The sequence below is a fragment of the Pseudophryne corroboree genome, chromosome 3, assembly GCF_028390025.1.
Source record: "Pseudophryne corroboree isolate aPseCor3 chromosome 3, aPseCor3.hap2, whole genome shotgun sequence".
NCBI lineage: Eukaryota > Metazoa > Chordata > Amphibia > Anura > Myobatrachidae > Pseudophryne > Pseudophryne corroboree.
In genome coordinates this window covers 484,951,136-484,971,537 of record NC_086446.1, presented here as the reverse complement: position 1 = coordinate 484,971,537, position 20,402 = coordinate 484,951,136, and the positions used below count along the sequence as shown (strand labels likewise).

Genomic DNA, 20,402 nt, shown 5'->3' with positions numbered 1-20,402 from the left:
AATAGCAGGACGCTATGGAAAGCCGCTCACCCCGCTGTTCATCTACTGGTAATAGCAGGACGATATGAAAAGCCGCTCACCCCGCTGTTCATCTACTGGTAATAGCAGGACGATATGAAAAGCCGCTCACCCCGCTGTTCATCTACTGGTAATAGCAGGACGCTATGAAAAGCCGCTCACCCCGCTGTTCATCTACTGGTAATAGCAGGACGCTATGGAAAGCCGCTCACCCCGCTGTTCATCTACTGGTAATAGCAGGACGCTATGGAAAGCCGCTCATCCCGCCGTTCATCTACTGGTAATAGCAGGATGCTATGGAAAGCCGCTCACCCCGCTGTTCATCTACTGGTAATAGCAGGATGCTATGGAAAGCCGCTCACCCCGCTGTTCATCTACTGGTAATAGCAGGACGCTATGGAAAGGCGCTCACCCCGCCGTTCATCTACTGGTAATAGCAGGATGCTATGGAAAGCCGCTCACCCCGCTGTTCATCTACTGGTAATAGCAGGATGCTATGGAAAGCCGCCCCCGCCGTTCATCTACTGGTAATACCAGCAGGTGAACGGCAGCCACTGGCGATGAAGTGGGAGCGCGCATCAGCGCTCACCGCTCATCGCTTGTACATACACACTGGGTGGCTTTGAGCTGAAAGCAGCTCAACACACAAAAAGTGACCTGCTTTCAGCTCAAAATCGCCCAGTGTGTATGGGGCTTAAGTAAGAAGGAGAAAAGTGCTGAAGAAAATGAGCCTCAAACTATGTAGCTGGTTACAGAATATTATATACTAGGTGATTCTTTGCGTGCTACGTGCGCTCTTCACACCGTCGTAAGGGGCTACACCCCTTTAACCCTTGCACGCCCTTGTGGTGTGTAATATTTTTATTATATGGAGTATTGCCTCCAATCATAGTTGTGTGAGTGGTTAAATATTGCACGGACAAAGGGCGTGCGATGGTTATGGGGTCGAAGCCCCTTGCAATGGCATGAACAGCGCACGCAGAGCCTGATGAATCACCTAGTAGGTGCTGTGGTTGGGTGAGTGGCGGGTGCAGGGGAGACGCAGATGGGGTGCTGCGGGTGGGGGAGGGGCTGGTGTGGTGGTGCTGCAGGTGGGGGAGGGGTGGGTGTGGTGGTGCCGCTGGTGGGGGAGGTGGTGGTGGTGGGGGGTCCGGAGTCTTCGCGGGTGTTGGGGGGGTCGTGGATTGGGGCCTGGAGGTACTGCGAGTGAGGGAGGGGTGGGTAATGCTTCTCCTGGAAGCAGCTAAGCTACTGTCCTCCCTTTGGCAGTGGCTCTCTGGGAAACTCGCACAGCAGCCAAGCAGCTAGTCACTATTGTCAGCGCTGGTCTCCCAACGTGCCGCATTACAGGGAAGAAGATGCACTCAATAAACTACAGCTCCCAGCAGCCCTTAGCGCCGGAATGCTTCGGCGCTAAGGGCTGCTGGGAGCTGTAGTTTATTTAGTGCGTCTACTACCCTATAATGTGGCACGTTGGGACACCGGCGCTAACAATAGTGACTGGCTGGCAGAACTGACTGACTCGCTGAATCAATGTACTGTACTGTACTGTACTGTACTGTACTGCACAGCTCTGTCACCTTTTACATTGATTCAACGTCCAGACTTTACCCTCCGCGATATCACCCACTCTATCCATTACATTAGCCATCTCGGGGCTTCCAGGCCGCAGGCCAGGTGCTGTGTTGCGGAGTCAGGGCCTCTGGGGATCTGGGCGCAGCTGTGACAGGGAGGCACTTCTGTGACATCACGCGCAAAGGAGGCTTCGGGGCTCGGAGAGTATGCGGCGCAGGGAGGACTATGAAAGCCTTCCGCTGCGCCGCTTTCATACACACATATGCCAGTGGCCGCAGCAGCTTTTGTTCCACCTGCGCCGCGTCTAGGGAGTGGGGATTGTTGATGCTGGAGGGGGCAGGCGGACTGGCAGCAGGACATAGGACGCTGCAGTAAAAGGATTTTTTTTCCCCTATCTACAGTGCAGAGACTTGCTGCAGATGCAGTGGCATACCCTCCAGCTGTACCTTTTTGGCAGGTACAGTACCCTTTTTTTTTTTTTTTTTTTAATGGTCTGTACCGATTTTTGGCTCTCTAAACTTCCATTGAAAGTATAGGAAAAGTGGCGTGGCCACGTCCCCTTTTTAAAATTTGTTACGATTTTTATGTGTAAATTGTTGGAGGGTATGTTGCTGCAGATGCAGTGTGGGCCTATTTTGGGGTGTGGACCTAGAGCTGCAGCTCCATCAGCCCCATTATAATCCTGGTCTGGGAACACACAGCAGCCAAAAGGCAGAGCCTCCCATTGGATGTAACCTGTGTGGGAGGGCTTTTCTCGACCAATCAGCTGTGGGCTAGGTGTGATAGACCTGCTGCTAACCCAATGAGAGCTCATAGGCACGCCCAGCGTTATACACACAGGCACAGAGTCACAGATCTGGGCTATTATATAGGAGATTTTTAAAGGGGACCTAAGCATTTGACGTTATATGGATCACCCCCATCCTCAACTGCTGAAAATGTGTGCGGTCAGCTGTGGTGCTCTAGTCTAGTAGTAGCATCACATGACTTAGCACTTGGACAGTAAACACTGCTTTTGTGACAAATGTCCTTCCTTCTTTTTAAATGTATCCTGGAATTGGTAGCAGCATCATTTTCTGCTTTGAGCTAAATCAAGAGTACCATGAGAAGGCTAAATTCGCCATTGATTCACACAAACAACATGATTAATGGTTGAGGATGCAATTAAGTTCATTATTGTAGCAGAATTCAATCCCACTGATTGTCAGATAAGTGTGTCCATTTAATGATGTCATTGCCAAGAATGTATTCTCTTTCATGTAAGTGATGCCTGCGTCTCCTCGGTGGCTATGATAGCAGACTACCCCAGAATCGTGTTTTGTTTTACTATCTGTTCAGTGATTGAATTTTCAGGCAGCTTGTTTTTCGACCTTATACTTATTTCATTATTAATTTTTCTGATCTATTACCATGGGCTGTGGAGGCTGGCTCAGGAGCTGGACACTTTGGAGTCCACTATTAAATAAACTGGAAGTTGAGTGGTCTGCCACTGGACTGCTTTAGACAGCCATATTTAAGACTTATTTCATCTCTTTACTAGGATGGAGCTGGATAAGTTGCTCTCTGTCCTGAGCTGAGATGCTACTGTGGCTTTCTATGTATTGCAAGAAGAGAAGGAGGTTTTATACCTCTATACCCTTCCCCGTGCTGCTAGGGGAAGGCTCTGGGGGGACCGACTGCTTACAACTTCCTTAATAGTGAAGTAGGGTCCTGAAATAGACGAGCAGCAAAAGGTGCTGGTTTCCAAATGGGCGGTCATGCTCCAGTGCTGTAGGCAACTATGGAAAAGATCATCCACTCAATAAGAGAAAGTAGGAGGATGTTTGAAGCGGGCAGACCTGGCTTCTAAATAAGAATGGGCCAGGACTACTGTGACAGAACATGATTCAAAGAACACCCTGCATTGAGTTGGAATAAGATTAGATTTTTTGAAAGTTTGATCCACACCTGTTATCTGGAGGTGGCACTTTATAGCAAAGGGAATCACAATCATTCCATACTTAGATGATCATCTAATAGTGCTTTTAAAGGGGAAATTAAAAGGCAGGGGCTGGCACTCATAAGATTTACATACCACTGAAAATATCTAGAATTACTATATTTTAAAATTTTTGTAATGTTTGCAACATATTTTTCCTGGCAGCTCTGATGTATGGTTAAACATTGGTCAGCTGAGCACTGTCTGGAAAAGCGAACACCAGCTGGTATGTATATATTGTGATTCCTACTTCCATCCTTTTTCCTGCCTCTTCAGCTAAGCAAGGCAGACAGTCAGCCCAAGGAGAGTTTGGGAGCAAACTTATCAAGCGTAGAGGATCCGAATGGTTATGGTGTCCAGTTATTTTGCCCACCAGCACAAGTATTGGCTACCTGGGACTGTTCTCGCCTCCTAGAGGTAGTAGGCACAGTAAGCAGGCCTCTTGAAATTTTGAAAAGCCAGTGCAGTAATGTGGTGAGGCAGATCTTGGCACTGACTGGCGTCATAAGGATGACTCTGCGTATAATAAAGAGCATCTTGACATTCTTTAGGCCTGCAGCATTGCAGAGTACTACTACAGCCTGCAGTATGGAGCTGGAATCTATCTCTGAGAAGTATATTGGGAGAGATGTACTAAGCAGTGATTAGAGTGGAAGCGTGAGCGAGTGGAGAAGTTGCCCATGGCAACCAATCAGCTGCTCTGTATACTTTTATAGTATGCAATTTCTAAATGTTATGTCAATGCTGATTGGTTGGCATGGGCAACTTCTCCACCTGCTCACTTCTACACTGTTTTCACTGCTTAGTACATCTCCCCCATTGTTCCAGAGGCAGTTTGGGAAGTCACTCAAAACAAAGTCACACTGTATACTTTCCAGATGTGTGTTTTTTTTTTTTTTTGTCTCAGCTGACCAAGGATACAACATGGCTGCCATGGAGTGCTAAAAAAAAGAAAAAGAAATGATCAGGTAAACATAATTCAACAAGTTTTGCTACCTTAACCACATGTAACCTGTGCAAAATAGCTGTAACAAATTATTCCCAGTTACAGTACATTAGACCCATAATTGAAATTGTCAGTAAACTTATTTCAGTTGGGGCTTAATGGAAAATGATCTGTTCAATTGTTCATGGTGACTTTGACATTCTTCTTCAGCTTTTTTTGAAGTAGTATAATATATTAATGCATTCTCCTATGCATTACTAATGGGAACGGCTACAAGTTAAAAAAAAAAAAAAAGAAGAAAAGAAAAAAAAAGTTGACACTGCTGTAAGTTAAGGTACTGCGACATCTCTGCTGCCACCGCATGTACCTCTGCAGAGCTGTCACTTAATCATAGTATCTGAGGTTGAAAAAAGACAATTGTCCATCGAGTTCAACCTATTTGTGGTGTCCTATGCATGATGATTTGACTAAAATTTCTGACTGATGCTGCTGTCAGCCATTGCATTTTATCCCTATTTATAGTAACTATAATGCATGACTATGCACCATACCCCTGGATATCCTTATCCATTAGGAATTTATCTAACCCATTCTTAAAGGTGTTGACAGATTCCGCCATTACAACTCCCTCAGGCAGGGAATTCCAAACACGTATTGTCCTTACCGTGAAAAAGCCTTTACGCCGTATTGTGCGGAATCTCCTCTCCTCTAACCTGAGCGAGTGTCCACGAGTCCTCTGTGTTGATCTAACCAAAAACAGGTCCCGCGCAAGCTCTGTATATTGTCCCCTTATATATTTGTAGATGTTGATCATATCCCCTCTTAGTCTCCGCTTTTCCAATGTAAACATGCCTAGTCTTTCAAGCCTTTCCTTGTATTGCATCGTCTCCATGCCCTTAATTAGTTTGGTCGCCCTCCTCTGTACCTTTTCAAGCTCCAGGATATCCTTTTTGTAGTACGGTGCCCAGAATTGTACACAGTATTCAAGGTGTGGCCTCACTAGTGATTTATATAACTGGAGTATAATACTCTCGTCCCTAGCATCAATACCCCGTTTTATGCACGCTAATATCTTATTAGCCTTCTTTGCTGCAGTCCTACTTTGGGTACTACTGCTTAGCTTGCTATCTATGAGGACACCTAAGTCCTTTTCCAGTACAGAATCCCCTAATTTGACCCCATTTAGTAGGTAGGTGTAATTTTTGTTCTTGTTACCACAGTGCATTACCTTACACTTGTCTGTGTTGAAGCGCATTCTCCATTTGGCTGCCCATGCTTCTAATTTAACTAAGTCGTTCTGAAGAGACTCGGCATCCTCCTCTGTATTTATAGCCTTACACAATTTGGTATCATCTGCAAAAATTGACACCATGCTCTCTAGACCTTCTGTTAGGTCGTTAATGAAAATATTGAACAATAGCGGTCCTAATACTGAGCCTTGCGGCACACCACTTAGCACTTCAGTCCAAGTTGAAAAAGATCCATTAACTACAACGCGCTGCTTCCTATTATCTAACCAGTTTTTGACCCAAGTGCATATTGTGCTTCCTAGCCCTGATTCTTGTAGCTTGTAGATAAGTCTCATGTGTGGTACAGTATCGAACGCTTTGGCAAAGTCTAAAAAGATTACATCCACGTCTTTACCCTGATCTAGGTTTGCGCTGGCTGTTTCATAAAAGCCAAGTAAGTTGGTTTGACAGGATCTGTCCTTCATAAACCCATGTTGATTCCTTTTAATGACCTTATTGGTTTCAAGGAACTTCTGAATACTATCTCTTAGAATACCTTCCAATACTTTCCCCACTATAGATGTAAGACTAACTGGTCTATAATTACCTGGTTCAGCTTTACTTCCCTTTTTGAATATAGGCACTACTTCCGCTATACGCCAGTCTTTGGGAACCATACCTGATATAACTGAATCCTCAAAGATCAAAGATAGCGGTTTTGCCAGTTCAGAGTGAAGCTCCATTAGAACCCTTGGATGAATACCATCGGGCCCTGGTGATTTATTAATCTTTAAATGTTTTAATCGGTCACAGACTACTTCCTCGCTTAAATAAGTACCTATCAGTATGATATTCTCATTATTGAGATTGTGTGTCAGTCCCTGAATTGGGTCCTCTCTAGTGAATACTGTTGAAAAAAACTCATTTAGTGTGTCCGCTATGTCATTATCTGTCCGCTATGTCATTATCATGTCCGCTATGTCATTATCTTCTGCATAGAGAGCCACCTCCCGTATAACATTGCATCCTGCTCCAGAATTGTGATAGAGCACATTGGATATACCTATTTAGTATAATCATTTCAGTTATTTAATGTGACCTATTGAGTATAATGCAACCTATCATATATATTAATGTCAGATTGTGGTTGTTTTCCCTGTTTAATTTTACCCAGCACCCTTTGTGCTAATGTGTATAGCGACTATCTTGTGTGCAGAGACGTAACTTCTGATTCTTACCGCGCCGGCACAAACTCCTATACAGTTACCAACCCCCCAGGAAGAAACTTTGCTTAACCATACTCTTTCCTGTGTGAGTTTAACTAAAATCATGAAAGTTCTGAGCGACTTTCATCATTTCCTGTGAGCAGCTTATCTCAGAGGCTGATGTTTTACACAACACGTTTCAAGGAGAGACAATTGTTTTCAGGAAATTAACATGACATTTTCTTTGTTTTAAGTGGTTAAATTGAGGTTGCAAAATAACTAATTAGGTTCATGCTGCATTGTGTCTTAAAATATTTTGCATGTTAAAATAGTGAAAAGTGAAATTTTTATATTTGGTCATGTGCTTTGATTTTGGGAATGAGAGATGTTTCTCACTCTAAGTGAGTTTCTGGAATTGAAAACGGTAATCAAAGCTACATTGTATGAGGTCATTCTTATTTTGGAGATGGCAGATGTGGAGTTACGCTTGCAACATATATTATTTGAAAGTTCCAAAGTTATAACGATTGGGACTGGGCATTAGGATTACAAATAACAAGGCCCTGCAGTTTTCACCACTCTGCCTAGCTTTACATATAGGCTATTTCTTTACAGTTTGCAAACATTGTCAGGGCTACCCCCGGTTTAGAAGTAGGTAGTTTCAGAAGATGAATGAAGGAGATGCATTGTGTTTAGTAACAGACATGACAAAATGTGAACACATACTGTAGTTAAAGCAGGGCTCTACAAATCCCAGGGGCCAGGTAGCCATGACCCCTAGATTTTGCTGCATGGCTACCAGATTATGCAGGGAGGGAAGAATCATCTCCTCTTCAGCCCCAATGGAGATTCATGAGCGTTTCTGTATTGCTGCAGCCATTTCATGCACAGGACTGCATGTGCTGTGTGTCCGTCCAAGCCTGCACGGACTATTATGCCTGTCCGTACTAGCCTACGCTGCCTGCATAGAGCTCTCTGATAAGAGGGTCTATGCGTGGCCAGTGATTGCGGCTTCAGAGGGGATAGAAATGTGGCCACAGAGTGGGGGGACTGTTTGTCTGGAGGATTGCTGTGGTGGGCTGGTTTGCCTGGGGGGGCCCCCTTAGTTGAGTGGGCGTGAGGTGGGTTTGCCTGGGGGCCCACCTTAGTTGGGTGGCTGAGGGGTGCGGGAAAGCTGCTCAGTGCTGTGGGTGGAGGGGGGGTGGAGGTTGGGGGTGCGGACAACAGTGGTCTGGCTACTACGCTTTCATACTGGCTCCTAGGTTTTTAGAAAAATTTGTCAAGCCCTTCGTTAAAGTATCAGCTATCAAAGTACAAAAAGATGGTAGCGCATAGTATGGCAGTCAGTCTTCTGTATGTGATAATCCAGAATTTTAGTGTTATTTATAGCTGCTGTATTATCCCAGTTCTATATTTCATGTTCACGGGTAAAAAGTTGAATTTATTGAAGATTTAGGTCCGGTTAGATCAAAATAGACGCAAACTTAAAACCTTTATATTGAGCTGCGTCTCAGAATACCAGTTTATATGTTATCTAAGAAACCTGGGTGCCCATTTATCAACAATTTTTAGTTATATAAAACTCATTGTGTATGGTAAGTGGTGCTCCAGCCCATCAGCTTCTAAATATCATTTTTCAAACACATGACAGGAACCGATTGACTGGCGCACCATTTATAATACACAACAAGTTTTTGATGGCTACAACTCCTTGATAAATGGGCCCCTTGAATCATAATAGTAATAATATACAATTTAATTTACTTGTGTTAGTACTTCCTAGGTCCAGTTTATAACATTGTCTTCTAGATAAATGAGAGCGCAGCTCAGACACGGGAGACTCTGCAGCAACATTTCCAGGACATGAAGAGTGGGGTGTCCAAGATGCTGGATGAAAGGCTGCTCATGCTCATGCAACAAGTGGATGCCATTGAGCGCGAGAATATTAAACCATTAGAGGATTGTCAGAAACTTCTGGAACATGGTGTCAGCACAGCAGAGGATCTGCTGAAAGAAGGTGGGTTGGGAATTTTATAATTTTTTTACTGCCTGAACTTTATTGAGAAGCTTTTAGTATTTATAAATCTATCCTTTCAGTGCCTCAACACTTCCTATTTGGTGCTACATGCCGACTGATAAATGTGCATATTGCGGCACATGGATAACGTAATATATGTTGAACATGAGGGGATATACCATACAAATGCTATGGAATATGATGGATTCAAATGCTTTGGAGGCCCCAACCCTCCCTCTAAATACAGATTGTTGGATCTCCCTAATAATGGGCTTGTCAGAGAAACCAGTGGATATTCCTGATGTGTGCTCTCTATGGCCAGAGGCAGTCATTTGAATCAACTTGACTGTATCACACTAGCGTTAGGACAACGATAGAACAGATCCCCACATGCGGGTGCAGTGAGGGCAGAGGCGAATATAATACACTGAATATTCTAGCTCTCTGCCTGTGTGACTATAAACCTCTCTGTAGTTACAAAGGGCCACAGGTCCCCAAACACTATCACAATTGCGCAGGCTCTGAGACACACACTACCACGCAGTTATGTCTCCACATGCAGCTAGCGGTTAATAAGTTATAGCAATACCTTAGCGATCTAATTGATTCCTCAAAGACTGGCTCTGGGGCAAATATGGAATAAATTTATGAAGTACAATTTATTAACAAAAAAAAGTGCAGTGTTTAACTACAGAAGTGGCATAAATAAAAGATTACAGGTCACCTAGACAAACGTGTTGCAATTTCAAAATAAAAAGGGGAAAGTTACAGACTATATCATGCAGCTTATTCTGACTAATAAGGAAAGGCAGGAAATGCAGGTATAGGCTTTTTTCTTTTACGTTCTAGAGGATGCTGGTGTCCACATTAGTACCATGGGGTATAGACTGGTCCACTAGGAGCTATTGGCACTTTAAGAGTTTGAAAGTGTGGGCTGGCTCCTCCCTCTATGCCCCTCCTACCAGACTCAGTTTAGAAAATGTGCCCGGAGGAGCCGGTCACAGCTAGGGGAGCTCTGCAGAGTTTCTTTAGTAAAAGTTTATTTTAGAGTTTAATATTTTACAGGGAGGCTGCTGGCAACAGCCTCCCTGCTTCGAGGGACTAAGAAAGGGGGAATAGTGTCTGCCCTGTGGGGTCTGAGCCGCTATCTCCGCTGACAGGACACTGAGCTCCTGAGGGGATCGAATGTTCCCCGCCACAGTGGATCGCTCACCCCAGCAGCATGCCGCCACCTCCTTGCAGAGCTGAAGATTGTGGCGAGTGAGACACCGACCCCCCTAGCAAGCGGGGGGCTGGTGTGAAGATGGCACCACAGGGGATCGCTCACCCCGGCAGCATGCCGCCACCCCCTTACAGAGCCAGAAGATCAGAAGAGGCGAGATATGGCGGCACAAGGGTAGGAGTGCAGCTCTGAGCGGCTGCGCTCCGGGAAGGCTCAGCGGCACACAGTGTTGGCGCTTTGAGGGGCGTCCTGAGCCAGCGTTTTAATACCCTACACTGGTCACAGACACTAACCGGAGACTGGATCCCCAGGCTAGCGTCACAATCCTCCGTACTCAGACGCTCCACAGGGGACGGAATACCCCGCCTTGCGACGGAGTCCTCAGGCCAGTATAAAGAATTTGTGCGGGAAGATGCGCCATCTCCAAGGGGCGGAGCTTCTCAGAGCGGACCCAGCAGCGTTCAGCGCCATTTTCCTGCCTGCAGTTCCTGTACACAGATGCTGACAGAGCTGTCCCTCCAAGCAACTCCAGCTAACCTGTGCGGTACCAGGGGTTTGTAGAAGGGGGGGGGGGGGGGGGAATGCGGTGAATTAGATCTGTGTAACTATTTTTCTCTGACGTCCTAGTGGATGCTGGGGACTCCGTCAGGACCATGCTGGGGACTCCGTCAGGACCATGGGGATTAGCGGCTCCGCAGGAGACAGGGCACAAAAATAAAGCTTTAGGATCAGGTGGTGTGCACTGGCTCCTCCCCCTATGACCCTCCTCCAAGCCTCAGTTAGGTTTTCGTGCCCGTCCGAGCAGGGTGCAATCTAGGTGGCTCTCCTAAAGAGCTGCTTAGAAAAAGTTTTTAGGTTTTTTATTTTACAGTGAGTCCTGCTGGCAACAGGCTCACTGCAACGAGGGACTTAGGGGAGAAGAAGTGAACTCACCTGCGTGCAGGATGGATTGGCTTCTTAGGCTACTGGACACCATTAGCTCCAGAGGGATCGAACACAGGCCCAGCCATGGAGTCCGGTCCCGGAGCCGCGCCGCCGACCCCCTTGCAGATGCCGAAAAGTGAAGAGGTCCAGAAACCGGCGGCAGAAGACTTTTCAGTCTTCATGAGGTAGCGCACAGCACTGCAGCTGTGCGCCATTGTTGTCACACACTTCACACCAACGGTCACGGAGGGTGCAGGGCGCTGCAGGGGGCGCCCTGGGCAGCAATGAGAATACCTTGTTCTGGCTAAAAAATACATCACATATAGCCTCTGGGGCTATATGGATGTATTTAACCCCTGCCAGGTCTCACAAACTCCGGAGAAGAGCCCGCCGAAATAGGGGGCGGGGCCTATCTCCTCAGCACACAGCGCCATTTTCCTGCTCAGCTCCGCTGCGAGGAAGGCTCCCAGGACTCTCCCCTGCACTGCACTACAGAAACAGGGTAAAACAGAGAGGGGGGGGCACTTTTTTGGCGTTTTTTGATATATATTAAGCTGCTATAAGGGAGACAACACTTCTATAGGGTTGTTCCTATATATTTATAGCGCTTGGGTGTGTGCTGGCAAACTCTCCCTCTGTCTCCCCAAAGGGCTAGTGGGGTCCTGTCTTCGATAAGAGCATTCCCTGTGTGTCTGCTGTGTGTCGGTACGTGTGTGTCGACATGTATGAGGACGATGTTGGTGTGGAGGCGGCGCAATTGCCGGTAATGGTGATGTCACCCCCTAGGGAGTCGACACCGGAATGGATGGCTTTGTTTATGGAATTACGTGATAATGTCAGCACATTACAAAAATCAGTTGACGACATGAGACGGCCGGCAAACCAGTTAGTACCTGTACAGGCGTCTCAGACACCGTCAGGGGCTGTAAAACGCCCTTTACCTCAGTCGGTCGACACAGACCCAGACACGGACACCGAATCTAGTGTCGACGGTGAAGAAACAAACGTATTTTCCAGTAGGGCCACACGTTATATGATCACGGCAATGAAGGAGGCTTTGCATATCTCTGATACTGCATGTACCACAAAAAGGGGTATTATGTGGGGTCTGAAAAAACTACCTGTAGTTTTTCCTGAATCAGAGGAATTGAATGAAGTGTGTGATGGAGCGTGGGTTAACCCCGATAGAAAACTGCTAATTTCAAAGAAGTTATTGGCATTATATCCTTTCCCGCCAGAGGTTAGGGCGCGCTGGGAAACACCCCCTAGGGTGGATAAGGCGCTCACACGCTTATCTAAACAAGTGGCGTTACCGTCTCCTGAAACGGCCGCCCTCAAGGATCCAGCGGATAGGAGGCTGGAAACTACCCTGAAAAGTATATACACTCATACTGGTGTTATACTGCGACCAGCCATAGCCTCTGCATGGATGTGCAGTGCTGGGGTGGTTTGGTCGGATTCCCTGACTGAAAATATTGATACCCTGGATAGGGACAGTATTTTATTGACTTTAGAGCAATTAAAGGATGCTTTTCTTTATATGCGAGATGCTCAGAGGGATATTTGCACTCTGGCATCGAGAGTAAGTGCGATGTCCATATCTGCCAGAAGAAGTTTATGGACGCGACAATGGTCAGGTGATGCGGATTCCAAACGGCATATGGAAGTATTGCAGTATAAGGGGGAGGAATTATTTGGGGTCGGTCTATCGGATTTGGTGGCCACGGCAACAGCCGGGAAATCAACCTTTTTACCTCAGGTCCCCTCCCAACAGAAAAAGACACCGTCTTTTCAACCGCAGTCCTTTCGTTCCTATAGGAACAAGCGGGCGAAAGGACAGTCATATTTGCCCCGAGGCAAAGGAAAGGGTAAGAGAGTGCACCAAGCAGCTTCTTCCCAGGAGCAGAAGCCCCCCCCCCGGCTTCTGCAAAGCCCTCAGCATGACGTTGGGGCTTTACAAGCGGATTCAGGGGCGGTGGGGGGTCGACTCAAGAATTTCAGCGCACAGTGGGCTCACTCACAGGTGGACCCCTGGATCCTGCAGATAGTATCTCAGGGTTACAGGTTAGAATTCGAGAAGTCTCCCCCTCGCCGGTTCCTAAAGTCTGCTCTGCCAACGTCTCCCTCAGACAGGGCGACTGTATTGGAAGCCATTCACAAGCTGTATTCTCAGCAGGTGATAGTCAAGGTACCCCTCCTACAACAGGGAAAGGGGTATTATTCCACACTATTTGTGGTACCGAAGCCGGACGGCTCGGTAAGACCTATTCTAAATCTGAAATCTTTGAACCTGTACATACAAAAATTCAAGTTCAAGATGGAGTCACTCAGAGCAGTGATAGCGAATCTGGAAGAAGGGGACTTTATGGTGTCCCTGGACATCAAGGATGCTTACCTGCATGTCCCAATTTGCCCTTCACATCAAGGGTACCTCAGGTTCGTGGTGCAAAACTGTCATTATCAGTTTCAGACGCTGCCGTTTGGATTGTCCACGGCACCTCGGGTCTTTACCAAGGTAATGGCCGAAATGATGTTTCTTCTGCGAAGAAAAGGCGTATTAATTATCCCTTACTTGGACGATCTCCTGATAAGGGCAAGGTCCAGGGAACAGCTGGGGGACGTAGTAGCACTAACCCAAGTAGTGCTGCAACAGCACGGGTGGATTCTGAATTTTCCAAAATCTCAATTGACCCCGACGACACGTCTGCTGTTCCTGGGAATGATTCTGGACACGGTTCAGAAAAAGGTGTTTCTTCCGGAGGAGAAAGCCAGGGAGTTATTCGAACTTGTCAGGAACCTCCTAAAACCAGGGAAAGTGTCTGTGCATCAATGCACAAGAGTCCTGGGAAAGATGGTGGCTTCTTACGAAGCGATTCCATTCGGCAGATTCCACGCAAGAACTTTTCAGTGGGATCTGCTGGACAAATGGTCCGGATCACATCTGCAGATGCATCTGTGGTGGTTGCAAAGTGCTCATCTGTTAGAGGGCCGCAGATTCGGCATACAGGACTGGGTCCTGGTGACCACGGATGCCAATCTGAGAGGCTGGGGAGCGGTCACACAGGGAAGAAACTTCCAGGGAGTATGGTCAAGCCTGGAGATGTCTCTTCACATAAATATACTGGAGCTAAGAGCGATTTACAATGCTCTAAGCCTGGCAAAACCCCTGCTTCGGGGTCAGCCGGTGTTGATCCAGTCGGACAACATCACGGCAGTCGCCCACGTAAACAGACAGGGCGGCACAAGAAGCAGGAGAGCAATGGCAGAAGCTGCAAGGATTCTTCGCTGGGCGGAAGATCATGTGATGGCACTGTCAGCAGTGTTCATTCCGGGAGTGGACAACTGGGAAGCAGACTTCCTCAGACTTCCTCAGCAGACACGATCTACACCCGGGAGAGTGGGGACTTCATCCAGAAGTTTTCCACATGATTGTGAACCGTTGGGAAAAACCAAAGGTGGACATGATGGCGTCTCGCCTCAACAAATAACTGGACAGGTATTGCGCCAGGTCAAGAGACCCTCAGGCAATAGCTGTGGACGCTCTGGTAACACCGTGGGTGTTCCAGTCAGTGTATGTGTTTCCTCCTCTGCCTCTCATACCAAAAGTACTGAGAATTATACGGCAAAGGGGAGTAAGAACGATACTCGTGGCTCCGGATTGGCCAAGAAGAACTTGGTACCCGGAACTTCAGGAGATGCTCACGGAAGATCCGTGGCCTCTACCTCCTAAGACGGGACCTGCTTCAGCAGGGACCGTGTCTATTCCAAGACTTACCGCGGCTGCGTTTGACGGCATGGCGGTTGAACGCCGAATTCTAAGGGAAAAAGGCATTCCGGAAGAGGTCATTCCTACACTGGTAAAAGCCAGGAAGGAGGTGACTGCACAACATTATCACCGCATTTGGAGAAAATATGTTGCGTGGTGTGAGGCCAGGAAGGCCCCCACGGAGGAATTTCAATTGGGTCGATTCCTACATTTCCTGCAAACAGGATTGTCTATGGGCCTCAAATTGGGGTCCATTAAGGTTCAAATTTCGGCCCTGTCGATTTTCTTCCAGAAAGAATTGGCTTCAGTTCCTGAAGTCCAGACTTTTGTAAAAGGAGTACTACATATACAGCCCCCGGTTGTGCCCCCAGTGGCTCCGTGGGACCTTAATGTAGTTTTGGATTTTCTCAAATCCCATTGGTTTGAGCCACTCAAATCGGTGGATTTGAAATATCTTACATGGAAAGTAACCATGCTACTGGCCCTGGCTTCAGCCAGGAGAGTGTCAGAATTGGCGGCTTTATCGTATAAAAGCCCATATCTGATTTTCCATTCGGACAGGGCAGAACTGGACGCGTCCTCATTTTCTGCCTAAGGTGGTGTCAGCGTTTCACCTGAACCAGCCTATTGTGGTGCCTGCGGCTACTAGCGATTTGGAGGATTCCAAGTTGCTGGACGTTGTCAGGGCATTGAAAATATATATTTCAAGGACGGCTGGAGTCAGAAAATCTGACTCGCTGTTTATACTGTATGCACCCAACAAGCTGGGTGCTCCTGCTTCTAAGCAGACGATTGCTCGTTGGATTTGTAGCACAATTCAACTTGCACATTCTGTGGCAGGCCTGCCACAGCCTAAATCTGTCGAGGCCCATTCCACAAGGAAGGTGGGCTCATCCTGGGCGGCTGCCCGAGGGGTCTCGGCATTACAACTCTGCCGAGCAGCTACGTGGTCGGGGGAGAACACGTTTGTAAAATTCTACAAATTTGATACCCTGGCTAAAAGAGGACCTGGAGTTCTCTCATTCGGTGCTGCAGAGTCATCCGCACTCTCCCGCCCGTTTGGGAGCTTTGGTATAATCCCCATGGTCCTGACGGAGTCCCCAGCATCCACTAGGACGTCAGAGAAAATAAGATTTTACTTACCGATAAATCTATTTCTCGTAGTCCGTAGTGGATGCTGGGCGCCCATCCCAAGTGCGGATTGTCTGCAATACTTGTACATAGTTATTGTTACAAAAAAAAATCGGGTTGTTATTGTTGTGAGCCGTCTGTTCAGAGGCTCTTACGTTTGTCATACTGTTAACTGGGTTCAGATCACAAGTTGTACGGTGTGATTGGTGTGGCTGGTATGAGTCTTACCCGGGATTCAAAATCCTTCCTTATTGTGTACGCTCGTCCGGGCACAGTATCCTAACTGAGGCTTGGAGGAGGGTCATAGGGGGAGGAGCCAGTGCACACCACCTGATCCTAAAGCTTTATTTTTGTGCCCTGTCTCCTGCGGAGCCGCTAATCCCCATGGTCCTGACGGAGTCCCCAGCATGGTCCTGACGGAGTCCCCAGCATCCACTACGGACTACGAGAAATAGATTTATCGGTAAGTAAAATCTTATTTTAATATATATGTATGTGTATAACCCCTGAGGAAGTCCCAGAATGAATTAAAGGGACGAAACGCGTTGGGAATCTACTGGCACTCCGCTCCTATTTGAGGAATAACAGACAAGCTCATATGTATTTCTCTAACGTCCTAGTGGATGCTGGGGACTCCGTAAGGACCATAGGGGATTAGCGGGCTCCGCATGAGACTGGGCACTCTAAAGAAAGATTTAGTACTATCTGGTGTGCACTGGCTCCTCCCTCTATGCCCCTCCTCCAGACCTCAGTTAGAATCTGTGCCCGGCCAGAGCTGGGTGCTCCTAGTGGGCTCTCCTGAGCTTGCTAGAAAAGAAAGTATTTTGTCAGGTTTTTTATTTTCAGAGAGCTTCTGCTGGCAACAGACTCTCTACTACGAGGGACTGAGGGGAGAGAAGCAAACCTACTCACGGCAGCTAGGTAGCGCTTCTTAGGCTACTGGACACCATTAGCTCCAGAGGGATCGAACACAGGTACCTAACCTTGATCGTCCGTTCCCGGAGCCGCGCCGCCGCCCCCCTCGCAGAGCCAGAAGAACAGAAGCAGCAGAAGCATGAAGACATCGAAATCGGCGGCTGAAGACTCCTGTCTTCACTTAAGGTAGCGCACAGCACCGCAGCTGTGCGCCATTGCTCCCACAGCACACCGCACACTCCGGTCACTGTAGGGTGCAGGGCGCAGGGGAAGGGCGCCCTGGGCGGCAATTAATTACCTTTTTGGCAAAAATAGACATATATACAGTCTGGGACTGTATATATGCCCGAGCCCCCGCCATTTTTTTCACACAGAAGCGGGACAGAAGCCCGCCGCTGAGGGGGCGGGGCCTTCTTCCTCAGCACACCAGCGCCATTTTCTCTTCACAGCTCCGCTGGAAGGACGCTCCCCAGGCTCTCCCCTGCAGTATACAGGTGCAATAGAGGGTAAAAAAGAGAGGGGGGGGCACATAAATTTAGGCGCAGAAATATATTTAACAGCAACCACGGGGTAAACACTAAGGTACAGTGTAATCCCTGGGTTATATAGCGCTGGGGTGTGTGCTGGCATACTCTCTCTCTGTCTCCCCAAAAGCCTTTGTGGGGTCCTGTCCTCAGTCAGAGCATTCCCTGTGTGTGTACTGTGTGTCGACATGTTTGATGAGGAAGGATACGTGGAGGCAGAACAAGTGCAGCTGAGTGTGGTGTCGCCGCTGACGGTGCCGACACCTGATTGGATGGATATGTGGAAGGTGTTAAATGATAATGTAAACTCCTTGCATAACAGATTGGATAAAACTGTAACCTTGGGACAGTCAGGGTCTCAACCCATGCCTGATCCTACAGTGCAGAGGCCGTCGGGGTCTCAAAAGAGCACACTATCCCAGATAGTTGACACAGATGTCGACACGGAATCTGACTCCAGTGTCGATGACGATGAGGCAAAGTTGCAGCCTAAAATGACTAAAGCCATCCGCTACATGATTGTAGCAATGAAGGCTGTATTACATATTTCTGAGGAAAATCCTGTCCCTGACGAGGATTTATATGTATGGGGAGAAAAAGCATGAAGTGACACTTCCCCCTTCACATGAATTAAATGAATTATGTGAAAAAGCGTGGGATTCCCCTGACAGGAAGGTGATAATTTCCAAGAGATTACTTATGGCGTATCCTTTCCCGCCAAACGGACAGGTTACGCTGGGAATCCTCCCCTAGGGTAGACAAGGCATTGACACGCTTGTCTAAGAAGGTGGCCCTGCCGTCTCAGGATACGGCCGCCCTTAAGGATCCTGCGGATAGAAAGCAGGAAGCTATCCTGAAGTCTGTTTATACACATTCTGCACACTGCTGAGGCCAGCAATTGCTTCGGCCTGGATGTGTAGTGCGGTAGCTGCATGGACGGATACTCTGTCTGAGGAGATAGATTCCCTGGACAGGGACACTGTTCTACTGACCCTGGCACATATCAAGGACGCGGTCCTATATATGCGGGATGCCCAGAGGGACATTTGCCTGCTGGGCTCTAGAGTAAACGCAATGTCCATTTCTGCCAGAAGGGTCTTATGGACTCGGCAATGGACAGGGGATACCGACTCTAAAAAACACATGGAGGTTTTACCTTTATAAGGGTGAGGAATTGTTTGGGGACGGTCTCTCGGACCTAGTTTCCACAGCTACGGCTGGGAAGTCAAATTTCTTGCCTTATGTCCCTCCACAGCCTAAGAAAGCACCGTATTACCAAATGCAGTCCTTTCGTTCTCAGAAGAGCAAGAAGGTCAGAGGTGCGTCCTTTCTTGCCAGAGGCAGGGGTAGAGGAAAAAAGCTGCACCATGCAGCTAGTTCCCAGGAACAAAAGTCTTCCCCAGCTTCCACTAAATCCACCGCATTACGCTGGGGCTCCACAGGCGGAGCCAGGAGCCGTGGAGGCGCGTCTCCGACATTTCAGCCACCAGTGGGTTCGCTCACAGGTGGATCCTTGGGCTATACAAGTTGTGTCTCAGGGATACAAGCTGGAATTCGAGGTGACGCCCCCTCACCGTTACCTAAAATCGGCCTTACCAACTTCCCCCATGGAAAGGGAGATAGTGTTGGCGGCAATTCACAAACTTTTTCTCCAGCAGGTGGTGGTAGAGTTTCCCCCCCCCTTCAACGGGGAAGGGGCTACTATTCCACTATGTTTGTGGTACCGAAACCGGACGGTTCGGTCAGACCCATTTTAAACTTAAAATCCCTGAACATTTATCTGAAGTAATTCAAGTTCAAAATGGAATCGCTCAGAGCGGTCATTGCAAGCCTGGAAGAGGGGGATTTTATGGTGTCTCTGGACATCAAGGATGCTTACTTGCATGTCCCCATTTATCCGCCTCAGGAGTACCTCAGGTTTGTGGTACGGGACTGTCATTACCAATTCCAGACGTTGCCGTTTGGCCTGTCCACGGCACCGAGAGTTTTTACCAAGGTGATGGCGGAAATGATGGTGCTCCTTCGGAAGCAAGGGGTTACAATTATCCATACTTGGACGATCTCCTCATAAAGGCGAGGTCCAGGGAGCAGTTGCTGATCAGCGTAGCACGCTCTCAGGAAGTGTTGCGTCAGCACGGCTGGATTCTGAACATTTCAAAGTCGCAGCTGATTCCTGCGACGTGTCTGCCCTTCCTGGGCATGATTCTGGACACAGACCAGAAGAAGGTGTTTCTCCCGGAGGAGAAGGCTCAGGAGCTCGTGACTCTGGTCAGAGACCTCCTAAAGCCAAAACAGGTGTCGGTGCATCACTGCACACGAGTCCTGGGAAAGATGGTGGCGTCATACGAAGCCATTCCCTTCGGCAGGTTCCATGCGAGGATCTTTCAGTGGGATCTGCTGGACAAGTGGTCCGGATCGCATCTTCAGATGCATCGGATGATCACCCTGTCCCCCAGGGCCAGGGTGTCTCTTTTGTGGTGGCTACAAGGTGCTCACCTCCTCGAGGGCCGCAGATTCGGCATACAGGACTGGGTCCTGGTGACCACGGATGCAAGCCTCCTAGGGTGGGGGGCAGTCACTCAAGGAAGAAACTTCCAAGGGCTGTGGTCAAGTCAGGAGACTTGTCTGCACATAAATATCCTGGAGCTACGGGCCATATACAACGCCCTGAGTCAAGCGGAGCCTCTGCTTCGAGACCAACCAGTGCTGATTCAGTCAGACCACATCACGGCAGTCGCTCATGTAAACCGCCAGGGCGGCACAAGAAGCAGGGTGGCAATGGCGGAAGCCTCCAGGATTCTTCGTTGGGCGGAGAATCACGTGCAAGCACTGTCAGCAGTGTTCATTCCGGGAGTGGACAACTGGGATGCAGACTTCCTCAGCAGACACGACCTCCACTCGGGAGAGTGGGGACTTCATCAAGAAGTCTTCACGCAGATTGTAAATCGATGG

The 20,402-nt window shown here is 48.0% G+C and overlaps 1 protein-coding gene across 1 annotated transcript in view; it reads left to right on the top strand.

The window, feature by feature from the left end:
* Window positions 1-20,402, top strand: part of CRLF3 (cytokine receptor like factor 3) — an 81,611-nt gene that overhangs the window by 10,150 nt on the left and 51,059 nt on the right. The window contains exon 2 of the mRNA XM_063960871.1: window positions 8,761-8,968. Within this exon, the coding sequence (XP_063816941.1) occupies window positions 8,761-8,968 (208 nt within the window). The remainder of the gene's footprint in view (window positions 1-8,760; window positions 8,969-20,402) is intronic.